We start from the raw sequence: 14,524 nt of genomic DNA, 5'->3' as shown, positions 1-14,524 counted from the left end.
ACCACAGCGGATAAAGTGAGTCCATCTGGAGTGAAACCATGATGGAAAAACTGCTTTTTTTCTTTGAAATAATCTTTAAAAAAAAGCACTGCAACCCCTTTTTCTGAGCCCAGGTTCCCTGACGAAGATAACCAAATGAAGAAGAATCTGTCGTTCCGCACCGCTGAAACAACAGACATGTCGACACAGAAGTGCACGCACATAAAAGCAAACGCAGCTGTCCTCAGAGTGAGACACAGGGTGCCTTTACAGCACCACGGGCCAGTTGCTTTCCAGAAGTATTTCTCATTGGTCAGCCCCTCTCTCTTTCTCTGTGAGTGGGGCTCAGGCTCTGAGTCCTCTCTGTGTGTAATGAGATCTTTATCAGAGGGAAACACGATCAGAGTCTAAAGGGGGAGAGAGGGGGGGGTGGAAGCAAGGAGAGAGAAGGTGTATCGCGAGGGGTAAAGGGGGCAGGAAGAAACAAAAACAGGCCTCTGACCCTCTCAGCAGTGACCCACACTGCAGCGAGCGGCGGAGGGGAGAGTTCGCCAGACTCTCCGCAAGAAATCCTGTTTGCAAAGTTTCATCCGACTCTTGCTCGACAGGTTGCTGCAGTTTCGAGCTCTGCAGTTGCAGTTTGTTTTTTTAAAGTAGCTCCTGCTTTGTTATATTTAAATGTCAGCTCAGTGGAGCGTTTCTGCACACCACTTTGCAGGAGTCAAAGGTTTCCCCCGTGTTCGAGAACGAACCTTTAAAAAAAAATATTGCTTTGATAGCATCTGGTTCTAAAAACAAAGATAAGGCGGACGTTTGTTTTTCCTAATTACCTCCATAGGAAAAACTATTTTTTTCCCCCTCATCCAATTATCTTATCAGAAAAAGCTAATTATGAAAACAAAACTTGAACTTTAATCAGGACTTCTGTGCACCTATTCTACTAATAGCGGGCGAATACAATTATGTTGCTTTAAAAAAGTCCCCTCATCACTTCACAAGTTGTTGTTTTTCTCTTTTGGAAAAAATGTAACGTGTCAGTGGCAATCAAATCCAGTTTAATCATCATCAAACTCCCTGAACCTTTAGACCATGCACGCACATTATCAACCAAACCAGCCAAGTGTTAAACTGTGAGCCAGGCGGCTGAGGTCAACGGACAGCAAAATAAGATGAGTAAGTAAAGACCCACAGCAACAGAGGCTTTAGCTGACTTTTATCAACACGAACGCCTCTCTCTCCATGTTTTGCTCTTTTGTGAGCCTCAAACCTGACACGGGGGCCCCAAAAAACTGTTTCCGAGCCTCGACGAAATGCGAGGAGTTCAAAATCAGTGCAGCAGACGCCTCGCCGGCCCGTGGCTGTTTCCTCGCTGTGTGTTTTCGGAGGTGTTGCGAGTGTGTTTTCCCCGCTTCTCTCCCGTCATTTTTGTTTGTCTCCTTAGCTAACACTCTGCTAAAGGTCCTGAGGTAAATATTAGCTAAGGAGGGTTAGAGGACGTGCAGGAACCACTCGTCAGATTATCATTAAATTGGCATCGCTGCAGAATTCCTTAGCACACTGTGATGTGTGTGTGTGTGCGCCTGTGCGTCGCTAGCTTCAGCCAAACCGATGGGACGTGATCAGTCATAACAAAGTGACATTTTCGGGCGTAATCCCACTCAGCTAAATGAGAACTAATCCGATTTGCTCTGATCAAAATCTTAGACGCTTCTTTACCGGCCGAGGACGCTGACAAATCCACCCTTCTGCTCAGCTGCTCCTCCACCCTTTTACCCCCTCGCCATTTCACTCAACCGGCTTCAAATTAAATATCAAAAAAGGTCTAACACATCCTGCAGCTAAATTCTGGGATGTTTCTTCTTCTACTTCTTCTTCTTCTTTCCAGACGGCGCTACTGCGATGATGTATGTTGCCTGTTCAAGCATGCTGGGAGGAAATCAATTAAGCAAACCCCAGTTATTGAGAATGCAGGAGCTGGAGTGATAGCATCCTCGCATGGAAATCCATAACTGAGGGACCCGCACATAAAGCCTGAAAATACACACACACCACAGTGGCCCAAAACCTGCTGGTTTCCTATACTTTGCCTCATAACTCATGGCCTGTAGGGAGGCGCTGGTATTGTTATATTTCTGTGTGTGTATGTGGTACAGTGTGCAAGCAGAGGGCCAGATTAATTTATTAGCTGAGGCAGCAGTGCTCCCCAAAGTGAGAACAGGAAGTAAGACATCGTAAATCTAGATAAGTCACCAGATAGTGTACTGTACATTTCTATAGGCTTCTCTCTCTTTCTCTCTGTGTGTGTGTGTGTGTGTTATCACCATGGAGCAATATAGGCCGAGACAGAGAGATGGAGTTTAAAACAACAAACAGCGAAGACAGATGCTGATTGCTGCACAAGTATTCCTCTTTTTTTATTGCCTATCAGACAACGCCGCTGACAGATACATTTCAGAGGAAAAACAGGTTTGTCTTTTGTTATTGCGAAAGCCTGCACACAGCACGATAATTGTCTTTTGTTTTCTAAGCGCAGAGAGCAGCAGGATAATTAGGTTGAGGGAGAACACTTTGCCGAGTGCATTATTGTTCCACTGCGAACTTTATGAAATATTCGGCCGGCGTGGTGGGGATTTTACAAGGAGCGGAGTGGATGAACAGCTGGAGAAAGGATCTTCCAATCCCTGAAAAACCAGCGTGGCAACCTCCTAAGACATTCCCAGCAGGTGACATCATCAATCAATAAATGTCTCACCCACCCCCTTCCATCTTTTTTCATCTGTCTGCCCATGACTGACAGGAAGTGTGGGTTTTTGTGCACTTCTAATATGTGTGTGTGATATCTCTTGTCTGCTTCCACTATACCTCTGCAGCCATAGAGTCAAATAAAAGCTGATGGGCCGTAGTCTCACCATTAGGGCCAGGCCACACACACACACGCATCCACACACACTCCAGTGAACATGGCAGCAATATTCATACCCACTGACTGCACAACGAGCTCCTATGGCACCTGACATTTGGGGGATAAATCACGGATCCACTTGAATGAGTAAGTTCTAGTTATAAGCTGGTCGAGCTACTCTCCATTTCCCCTCGGTGCAGTGAGCTCAAATGAAGGTCAGTCAGCTCCTCGGCTCTTCCACACACACACACACCATACAGAAATACAGGAAAGAGAGAGAGAGAAAGAAAGGTTGTTTTTTTTCTTCGCCCACTTTTTAGTTTATTTTCCCCTTATGTATGCTTTCCAACATCATGCAAATGTGGGAGTCAAGTCTAAGTGGGTGATAATTGTTACCAGAGCGTATTTTATTATCAGCAGTCTGGGCTCACTCTTGCTTGTTTTGATGGGAATAAAATGAATCTTTAGAAAGAAATGTCTGGCATTGCTTTTGAGAAACTCGCCCTTGATTTGGTGTGGGGGAAAATTACAGGCTGGATCCCAGCCAGGACCATTAAGGGAAATTAAATTTGTTTCAAGCATTTCTTCCTGTGATATGTAAAAACATCTTATCACGCATATGTGTGGGCAAACTGAGTTCAAACTTGGAAGAGTTGGGACCCTTACAAAAAGGCAAGTAACTGGACTACACTTTGACACACCATTGCTTATCTAGACTTTAATCATCCATTCTCCACTCATTTAATTACACCAATTACAAGAAATTGTAGGGAAGAAGTGGACTCACAACTCTAACTGAAGTGTCCAAGCAGACTTTGACCTGCGTCTGGTAATAAAAAAAAGGGACATGTAATAGTGCCATAATTTACTATAATAAACCATCTATTATTGTGTTATAAGTGAGGCCTACTGTATATTGTAGAAGCCTGCACCTACTGTGTCTCTTATTGTTGTGGAAACCCCCCCACTGAGAAATAAATCAACACAGCAGCTGCAGGAATGTCAATTAAAACTAAATGTTCCTTTTTTTTTTAACACAACATAACCTAACCCAGCTTTTTTTTACGCACAATGGCAACTTTTTCCAGTAATGTCAGTCAGTCAGTCCTCCATTACATACACACACACACACACACACACACACACACACACACACACACACACACACACACACACACACAGCGAGTTTGGCATGCTTTGCACAAAATGAAATACGAGACTTACTTGGAATTCTGCGAGCTCCAGATTATAGTCTCCAGCGATTTGCCTGCTGAAGGTAACATCGACCTGCACATGAAAATAAAGATCCAGAGGTAATACTTCCAACAAGAAGGTCCCGCCATTCTGATGAGACGAAAGTGAGCGGATAAACTCGAGACAGAGCAGCAGCAGCAGTGGACGGACGAGGCTGGCACAGTGCGCACTGGCTGGCTTGTCTGGGCAGCCTTTATCTGTGGGAAGGTGAGCAGAGATCAGTCGGGAGCATGTGAGGTCGATATCAGATACATGTCCTTCTGTCCGACCTTTTTAAAAAAACCTCCAGATCTCCTGGTGTCCTTGACTGAACTGGTTCTTGAGAGGATGTCCTGGTTGACCTGTGGCTTTAACACACACACACAAAAAAACAGCCCTTCTGCGATCTGGTATGTGTGATCTAACCAATGGGTTGTTTTTTTTGGAGACGATGCGTCTGCCGGTGTCTTTTTGTCAAAGCTCCTCCGATGGTGCCTGCTGCTGTACCTGTCGCTGTTTATAGCCTACAGATGGCCACATTCATCCATCAGTCACAACTCCGGAGCACGCTGGGAATCCCGAGGTCCACACTTCATTCCAGTGTTATCTTTCACTCCTCCTCCTCTTCTTCTTCTTCTGCGCAAAAGGAATTTCTATTGTAAAAATACTCCTCAGCGCCGTTCCGCGTGTCTCGTGTCGCGTGTTGCGCTCCAGCAGCAGCAGCAGCAGCAGCAGCAGGTATAGTATAGAGCCTCTCTGTCTCTCTCTTTAGTCCGACTGGGACATGCTGCGTGCCCGCGGTGCGTTCAGAAACCTCTCGGTGTTTTGTTGCCGCTCGGACTCGAAACACACACACACACACGAAAAAAGTGCCGCGGTGATGTCAGACTCGCTCTCCAGCTCGCGCCGTGCCTCTGAATCCGCTCCACAACGTTTCCATGCCGGTGTGTATGTTGGGTTTTTAAGTAACCGTGTGAAACTCTCTCTCCGTTCCTCCGGTAAGTGCAGCAGCTCGAGCTCAACTGTAACCGGAGCCGGAGAGGAGCGCGAGGGGGACCAGCCCACAGAGCGCGCATCGGCCAATCACAGCGTTTATGGGGACGTGGATGGGGAGGAGAGGGTGGGAGGGGAGGAGGGAGGAAAGGAGGGGTGAGGAGGCATGCTAGGCTATAGGAGAGGGAGTGTGTTATTGGGTTGACCCCGCATCTCCTCTCCACCCCCCCCACCACCACCTCGGCCCGAGCCATCGACCCAAATTGAAATGGACTTTGGAGTTATTCGTCATACTGAAAGCTTTGGTAGGAGGAAAATGAGCGTGATAGTTCTGCTGGAGCATGCGTAAAAGTAACCTACTGGAGAAAAAAACTTTGGTCCCTTTAAAACCTGCTTGTCCCTGTAGATCCTGGACTGTATGCCATATAACATAGGCCATAGGGAATTCTAATTATGTCTGTGGTAGGTAGGATAAGTGAATTTGTAATATTTTCTCTCTATAACCATAGACCTCTCCAAATTTATATAAGAATCATTAGAATTTACTGTGTGTTATTGGGTTGACTCCAAATCTCCACCCCGCCACCACTTTAAACCTGCTTGTCCCTGTAGATCCTGGACTGTATGCCATATAACATTCTTATAATATATAGGGCATAGGGAATTATAATTATGTCTGTGGTATAGGTAGGATAAGTGAATTTGTAATATTTTCTCTCTTGGCTATAATTTCAGTGTAAAACCTCTCTAAATTTATATAAGAAATCTTTCGATTTTTACTGTATAGGTTTTGGTTGAGGAAAATGAGCGTGATAGTTCTGCTGGAGCATGCGTAAAAGTGCCCCACTGGAGAAAAAAAACTTTGGCCCCTTTAAACCCTGCTTGTCCCTGTAGATCCTGTACTGTATGCCATCACATTATAGGCAATAGGGAATTATAATTATGTCTGTGGTAGGTAGGATGAGTGAATTTGTAATATTTTCTCTCTAGGCTATAATTTCAGTGTAAAACCTCTTTTAATTTATATAAGAATCTTTTAGAATTTTACTGTATAGGATTACAGTATCTGTTATTTCGGTCCTCCCTTTTCTCCTCTGTGAAAGGAATGATGATTAATGGTCTCTTTGGATCCCTTTCTAGTTGTCCCCTTTTGGGGATAATGAACTGCATGAGAACTTAGTCTCCAGTGTCAATAGACAATAGACGGTCGGTAGCCTATAGTCATTGGGCCATTCATTCATTGAGGAAGAAATGCTTGACACATAATTGATCATGTCCATGTCTGTGCCCCCTTTGTGTGCCTATGTGTGTGTGTGTGAGAGAGAGAGAGAGAGTGAGGGAGAGTTTCTCTTAATTTTGCTCCATTTATTCAATCAATGCCGCCCCCTAATGGTGGTGATGAAATCCATTCATGGAAATACAGGAGGGGAATTCAATATAATTGGAAAGGAGAGATAAGAGACATTAAGACATGTCTTATGGTTCCTGAAATTATTTTTTATTACATCCCGCTGTGCCTTGACAGCCCATAAATCTTTGTGAAACAATGAACGTGATATCAAACCCAAATGGTTATACACTCTAATTATCTGGGAGCATTTATACAGTGTATGTGTGTGTGTGTTTCATGTGTGTATGTGTGTGTGAAGCAGTGATAACAGGGGCCGCAGAGTGTCATAGCTGCAACAGATTTCTGGCTCAATTTACTCCTATTTAAAAGGTGCATGAGAAGGGGAAAAAAAAGTTTGCAGAGGTCACAAAGTTTATTCTTTATGCTGCTGGAGTTTTGCCACGACTGCATCCTCCGGGAGCCTGGCTGAAGACCGTCAGTCAGAGTGTTGTCATAGTAACCGCAACACACAGGCCACAGTTGCCACAGAGCCTGGCATGTCCCGTCTGATGGCCGGGGACGTCTGGGATACCTGATATACCTCGGTGACCAATCAGGCGGTCACAGATAGATACCTGATCTGCTGCGAGCCAATGAGACGCCTCCCGTGTGCAACTTTTGACGAGTGCCACAGCTGCGGGTCAAAGCTGACTGGCCAATAGGAATATGGCTACAGGACGATGATGATGATGATGACGGTAGACTGGACATACCATGCTGTTGTTGTAAGAGTGGGATCAAACCACAGCCCGGAGGCAGCAGAATCAAAAACACATTATTAGCCAAATACAATACAGACATTTTCCTTGAGAAGCTATCAAAACTAATATTTAACAACAGTACATGTGGCAGAAGAACAACTCATCATCATACACAGTACAAGAGGATTATGGAAGATATGTAACAGATATTGGACTGTCCACATTATTCTACATAAACATAAAAGCTTTACGCAACGTGACACACAGTGCAGTACATGTAAGGACAAAGGAGAGTATTGAGTGTAGCTTTCAAGATCAATCCCACACTCGGAAGGCAATGTGATTTTTTTTCTCCCCCCGCCCCTTAGACAGCCATCTATGAAATAGTGGCATTTCCGAGGAATGAGGTCATCATGTTAATGTGTATAGGTGGCTGTGATTAGTGCTTCTATAAATAGCCTGGATGTACTTTGATACCACAGCAGCTCATACACAGACTCTCTTCAGGCCCTTCAAAATGGAGTCAGGCAGCGACTAAAGAGTATTTTCATTATTGATACTCACCAAAGTTATTACAGGTCATACCGAGGGGGACATGAATGTGTGTATCAAATTTCATGGCGATCCATCCAATAGTTGTCGAGTCATTTCGCTTGACATTTGAACACATGTGTCAACTTGGTGGCACTAGAGCAAAAGTCACCATAGTTATAACTGGATTCATCCTCTGGGAACCATGAATATCTGTACAAAATGTTGTGTCAATCCATGCACTGTAGTAGATGTTGAGATATTTCACTGAATAAGTAAAAACTTTGACCTGCCAGTGGCACACCAGGAAATGTAAGGGAATCACCAAAGTCTGGAGGATTCATCCTCTGGGAACCATGAATATCTATACCAAATGTCATGGCTATCCATTCAATAATTGTTAAGATATTTAATAAAAAAGCAAAAAATATCAACCTAATGGGGGTGCTAGGGGAAAGATCAGGGGATCACCAAAGTCAGGGGGATTCATCCTCTGGGGACCATGCATGCCTGTACCAAATGTCATGTTAATCCATCAAATAGTATTCATAGCGATCCATCCAATAGTTGTCGAGACATTTCACTTCACATTTGAAAACAAATGTCAACTTCATGGTGGCACTAGAACAAAAGTCACGGCACAGTCGCAAGGATTCATCCTCTGGGAACCATGAATATCTGTACAAATTACTGTGCCAAATTATCTACTGTAGTAAATGTTGAGATATTTCACAAAATAAGTGAAAAATCTGATCTGCCAGTAGCAATCCAGGAAATGTAATAAGAGAATCACCAAAGTCTGGGGGATTCATCCTCTGGGGACCATGCATGCCTGTACAAAATGTCATGGTAATCCATCAAATAGTGGAGACATATCTGTCTGGACCAAAATGGTGGACCAACAGACCAACATACTGCTAGCATGGGTACAAATATTCAGTTTATAATTATATAAAAGAGAGAGAAGACAATATCATTTAGAGACAATAAATGACTAAAAAGATAATCATTAGCAAAAAATGGTTGCAGATTAATATTTTCTTCGCCGTCTACCGATTTGTTTCAGCTCTAAAATGGAGAATAGTTCTCTGTAGCTTTTGTTTTCCACTCTCTGAACCTCCAAGATGAACCCTGCTGCCGAGGACATGGTTCCTTCCCAATCTGCTATTTACACTTTGCAAACACTGAAACCATGACATCATCATTCCGGGATGAAGCCACTGCGGTCCTGCAGTCGACCCAGCAACCTCACAGTGAAAATAAATCACAGTTAAAGTGGCCTCCTCTTGCTTTTAATCTGCCCTTAATGAAGTCTGGCGCATTTCCCTCTGGTGTGGCTCCATGACACGGCCGTGATCTACGGGCCGGGCCGGAGACCAGAGGGCTGCGGCCCGGCTGTGTGGAGCTGTGGGACATGTGGCCTCAGCCAACAGAGGGCTATGGATCCAGGTATGAGCGGAGTCCCTTTGGCATGCACGGGGTCAAGTGGTTAACCCTCGTTATCTGGAGAGGACGAGGAACATGTGACTGGGATGTTTCCAGCTGTAATCAATATCGAACAGCCATTAACCACTGAGACAACACACCCTCACAAAGACACACACACAAGCACTTAGCAGCCTGTTTCCCGTCCGTCTCACACACAGTAAAACGTTCTCTAAAGGAAACACAAGGGCACGGTCGCACAAACAACATGGATTCACTTCAAACACTGGGCCCTGTTGAAACAGTGGGAAAACTCTGTTAATGTAAACGGGCTATTTTCGGAGACCTGACACTTGAAAAGTTGTCCTATGAGTTATTCCTGCTGCTTTGATTTCAACTGTAACAGCAGCAGCGAGGCCAAACACAACAGCTGGGGCATCCGCAGACTTCCATTTCCTGTTTGTGGTAACGCTTGATTGCTGTCCAGACGTCTTCCTCCTTTCCTTGCTTCACTCCACCTCCTCTCCTTTACTCATCTCAGCCATCATGACTGACAGGAAAAGCACTGATTACAGACGAATAACAATCTGTGCTAAACATGTCCTCCTCAATTTAACATCCCAGCAGGAGATGTAAGCAAAACCTCTTCTCTTCTCTTCTCTTCTCTTCTCTTCTCTTCTCTTCTCTTCCCTTCCCTTCCCTTCTCTTCTCTTCTCTTCTCATATCAGTAATTAGGCCTGATAACAAGCCACGCCGATAGATGTTTCGTGTAGCCATCTTTGTCTGCACATAAACATCTGGGGATCTTGATAACAATCCTGATTAGTAGCTGGTTGTGATCCTCCTATCTTAACTCACCACAGTATCCTGCATTATACCTTTTCTCAGCCTCTCAGATGAGATTATAATTTGAAAAGAGAGATCGTTCTTTGATGCTTCATATCAAAAGAACTCGGCGCTCGACAATTCCCCGTTAAAAAAGAAATAGGTAGAAAGTTAGGACATGCAAGCACACACACACGTTATTAACTCGCTGTGATTATTTGTTAGGGTAAACTGCAGCTTGTAGGCCGCTGGCCCGGAGGGTTTAGAGAAGAGCTAAATTGACGGAGAGAATATGCCAAATGCTGGCCTGGAGGGGGGATGTTCTGTCCGTTCTAATAGAATTACAAGCCTCTGATAGATGAGTCTTTTCTCCAAGGCTACTTGTCTGTCAAACATTAGGTCACACTCAGCTTCCAGACTTGGGTGGGGGGGGGGGGGGGAGCAATAAGAGAGAAGAGGAGGGGTATAGAAGGGGGCTCAGGGCATAGAGAAGAAAACGTCTGGAGAGGTGCCTCACTCCCTGCCAAGAAAATGAGGGCAACAAAAGTGAAAAAGGGTTAGGGGAGAGAGGGAGGAATGAGAGGGTGGGAGCCGGTGAAAGAGAGTGAAATGAGTGAGGGTTAAAGAAAGAGGAGAGAGTGAGGAGGGTACAAAAGGGTGCATTCGAATCCGCTCTAATTAAGGCCCGCGTGATGGACAGGACCTGCGGACGTGCCTCCTTTTCTTTTTGAGTGTGTGTGAGAGGACGGTGTGATGGTGGGAGGGGCCCGGGCCTCTAGTAGAGATGTCTACTGCCAGCAGCCTGAATGGGACAAAGACCTGAATAGAAACTTCAAAGCGACCTCTGTGAGCTCGGCCCCCCTCCCCTCCTCTTCTTCACAGTCCCTTGGCTGTGTGATGGTCAACAAGCTCCTGTTCAAGTGGTGTGTGTATGTGTGTGTGTGTGCGTTCGCACGGCATGTGCGATTCTGTTTTCCAGTCTGTTATTTTCTGACTGCTACATGCATTTCTTGGCAGCTATGCGTGCAAGTGTGGATTTCAAAGTGTGTCTTTCTTGTGTGAAGATGTGTGTGTTTGCTTTAAAGAGCAGACTGCAGGATGCAGATATAATTGGAGCAGGGGATCTGACTCATTGCTCTCCCCCTCTGAACTGAGCGCTGGCGCTCTTTGGCGGGATTGGAACTGAAACAAGTAGCCCACAGAGCTGACGCGTTGGAGAAATTATTGTTGCTAAATGGTACAGAGGGTTTTGGCGTCTAATTTGATCCCAACGTCCTTACTGATTTTGGCCCGCGTTATGATCTTGCGGCGCGAGTCATCTAATTCTATTTGGCTCCGGCTGCTCAGGGCATCTAATGATCCTCCACTTATCACCCCTCTCTCTCTCTCTCTCTCTCTTCACAGCAGATACTCCTCAAAGTGGCTCTCCCAGCAGAGCTTAATAGCCTCACACGACTCCACCGAGTTGGAATCTTTCTGGGCCCCTGAGGAAAACAGGAAGGCCCGGGGGTGAGGGCCAGGGCAAGGCTTGAAGATAAGATTTGTGTGTGTATTGTGCGCTTTGGCATGTGTGTGATCATGTGTGTGTTTGCATGCCTCCCTAAGGTATCTGTCCTGTCTGAGCCCCACTTGGATCAGTCAAGAGTCAGGTCGGGCTCCAAAGCCCCTTGGGATCAACATGTCATTGCTGCCTGCCTGGGTGTCACTGACATGGCCTAGGTGACATCATCACTCGGGGACACTGGACAGATGATTCATCTTCCTTCAATACATCAGACCATGGATGTATTAAGAGAACTGGATACAGTGTTGGAGGCTGGGCCCCGTTCATTCCTATGAAAGTTGGAAGTGGCGCATGATGCCAAAATGGCTCGACTTCCGACTAGAAAAGTACCCGGACTTTTCGGCGATCTTCCACATCCATTGGGCCCATGGAACATGAGCAGTAGCGTCCACTCGGTCACATGGCTCGGTCACGGGTCCCAACGTCACGCTGTCGTCATGATCTGGGCCTCATTCACATGAACGGAGGAAGGGAAATAACTCTGGATTCGGCTATTAGTGCGTTTTACAACTTTTAGGACCTAATGATTTAAATAAGTGCTATTAGAGTGTTCGTACTGGGGAGTTGATTTACCTCCAAAAAAATAATCCGCTGAGTTACAGACATCTCTTTGCCAATGTAAGTCTATGGGGAAAAAGTCTGAACCTGAAAGCTTGCAATTCCTTAATAAAGGTTGATCGCCACTATGTCCCTTCAGTCTTCCCCCATCCAGTGGCTGGATATTGCTTATACAGACTTCTATACATATTTGATTTAATCACGTTAGGTTAAGTGTTGTCTGTAAATAACCAATGTGTTAATAGCCAACTGTTTGATCTATAGGCTGAGATTTAGTTGGAGACGACAGTCTGATGCTGCTATAACGTTAATGTATGACTGTATTACAGCAGCAGCTTCACACTATATATATATCTAGTCTATAGCTTGGAGCCATAAAGTCTCTCTATTATATCTTTTTTTAGGACATGGCAGAGGAACAGATCAGCGTTTTTGGATTTATTGTTGGTGCAACCAACTACAAAGCAACTCTTCAGCGTTATTTATTTGTGCCTTCAAATGAAACTCGTAAGCTCGTGGTTACAACATGGGAAGTCGTGTACACAATATGCTTGGCGTTCAAGTGGTTAAGTCGTGAGAACACCGCTGCTAAGCAACGGCAATATTAAACACGACCCCATTTGAAGGCACCATAATTTAAACCGGTTTTAATTAAAGTAGAAGTTCGAAGACATGTATCAACTTCTTCTGGTTACGCTGTTCCCATCCATGAGGGAGACGGGATTGTTTACCCCAAAAAAGGGGCATGGTCATGCGAGCCTAGTCTGGATGCCGGTCTGATGCATGCTCAGCTGAGGAGCCATTTAGAGTACAGCTCTAATCAGAGAACAGAACAAAGTAACTCCCAACAACCTCATCAGCGTTGCCTTTTCCCGGTGTAAAGGCGTGGGCCGCTACAGCTTTTGATCATACATTTATACTATAAGAGGTAGTACGGAAGCCGGGTCCTCATAATAACTGTAGAGAAACATCCTCTGAATGTGCCTTTATTTCAAATTTAGCAGTCACTGTGATCTGTTCCTGGGAAAATCCGCTTCTACTGGAACCATAGAAATCACATTGAGATAACCTTATCCGCACATAGAATGTTATCTGTCATCCTGATTATGTCATATGTTCTCAGCTGAGCAGCGTGAGTGTGTGCAGCTATAAATAAAGAGGCCGTAAAAAAAAACTGGAGGAAGTCTGTAGTGCGTAATGCCCCCACACACACACACACAAACACATAACGCTGTAATTTGTGACACGCCTTTAAGACAAAGAATAATCACAGCTAATGTAAACACTTGTGCATACGGAACAAAAAGGGGAGTGTTGCACCCTAGGACGCGCTGCTGCACAAATGGACTTTTAGCAACGTAAGATATACACCCCAAAAAAAACACACTTTAAACCCAGAGAGACATACTGCTAAATCTGAGGATGTCCTTGTTAGTAAGAAGCCGAGGGTACACGAGTGCTCTCAGCCGCATCATCAAAGCCTCGGCAATTACTCCCATGCTCCCTCGCTCTGGCATAAATCTGCTCTTATCTCGGCTCGCTGCAGGATCAGGGAATATCAGCTCCAGCATCTGCTCCATCTACAAACCCCAGCCACTAAAAGCACAACAAAGTGGCTCTGCAGGCATAAATAAAGGAAGGAGGGGCACCGGAAGAAGCGATGGGGAGCCATAGAGAGACAGAGAAACGAGAGATAGGCAGACGGCGGCACTAGGGGTGTGTGTGTGTTCCGGCTTGTCTCATTTGCCTTGAGCGTTTTGGGCTCACACTCACACTGCAATCTGTCAATCAGCCCAATCAAAAGAAAACTTCACTCTGCTCGGCTCCGGAGGAATTCTTAGAGGAAATGAAGACATATGGAGTGAAGGGAGGTTACCAGCTCGGGTTGGGAGTAAAAGGTCAAAAAGGTGAAGGTTTAGTGGTCAGGGGCAGATATGAAGTCAAGAGCAGCATGTCATATTTATTGCAGGGGTTAATATAATCACTGTTTGTCAAAGGGTCCGTGAACTCCATAGAAGTTAGCTGACTTTTTACATTATTAACAAAGTTTTTTTTAGCGCAGAGAGACGTCAGCAGATTCCAGGTCTGTTATCGAGAGCAACGTTGCTCACACCTGTATGAAGCGACGGCGATGACGGATGAAACAAGTCTCCCGACTATTTTTAGTTTGTTCTCCTCACGGCCGGACTGAAGCAACATCTTTCATCCTGACCTCTTTATCGCAGCTGTGACCCTGACCTCCCTCCTCCACCTCCCATTCTGTCTCCCGTACCTCCCCGTCCTCTCTGCACTTCCTCTTTCCTCCCTCTATGCCGTCCACTCCCACTCGCCCCAGGTCAACTACTCCCTGCTCTACAAACACGGCCTTAGAGCTGCATGGCTGGTACATTTCTTCTCCCTGCAATGTGCACTATAGATACTGC

General features: G+C 45.3%; 1 protein-coding gene across 2 annotated transcripts in view; it reads right to left on the bottom strand.

The window, feature by feature from the left end:
* The window catches only part of efnb1 (ephrin-B1), a 75,854-nt gene extending 64,477 nt beyond the window's left edge, over positions 1-11,377 (bottom strand). Inside the window, exons 1-2 of one of the 2 annotated variants that reach the window (XM_037779944.1) lie at positions 11,354-11,377; positions 4,106-5,099 (exon numbers count right to left, since the gene is read on the bottom strand). In XM_037779944.1, the coding sequence (XP_037635872.1) occupies positions 4,106-4,224 (119 nt within the window). In that variant the 5' untranslated portion in view covers positions 4,225-5,099; positions 11,354-11,377. Of the gene's footprint in view, positions 1-4,105; positions 5,100-11,353 lie in introns of those variants that run through there. The other variant, XM_037779945.1, reaches the window with a different exon arrangement.
* Between the last annotated feature and the right edge of the window lie 3,147 nt (positions 11,378-14,524).

Source organism: Sebastes umbrosus, chromosome 9 (assembly GCF_015220745.1).
Source record: "Sebastes umbrosus isolate fSebUmb1 chromosome 9, fSebUmb1.pri, whole genome shotgun sequence".
Lineage (NCBI taxonomy): Eukaryota > Metazoa > Chordata > Actinopteri > Perciformes > Sebastidae > Sebastes > Sebastes umbrosus.
Note: the sequence above shows the minus strand (reverse complement) of the source record. Positions and strands in the feature narration are given on the sequence as shown.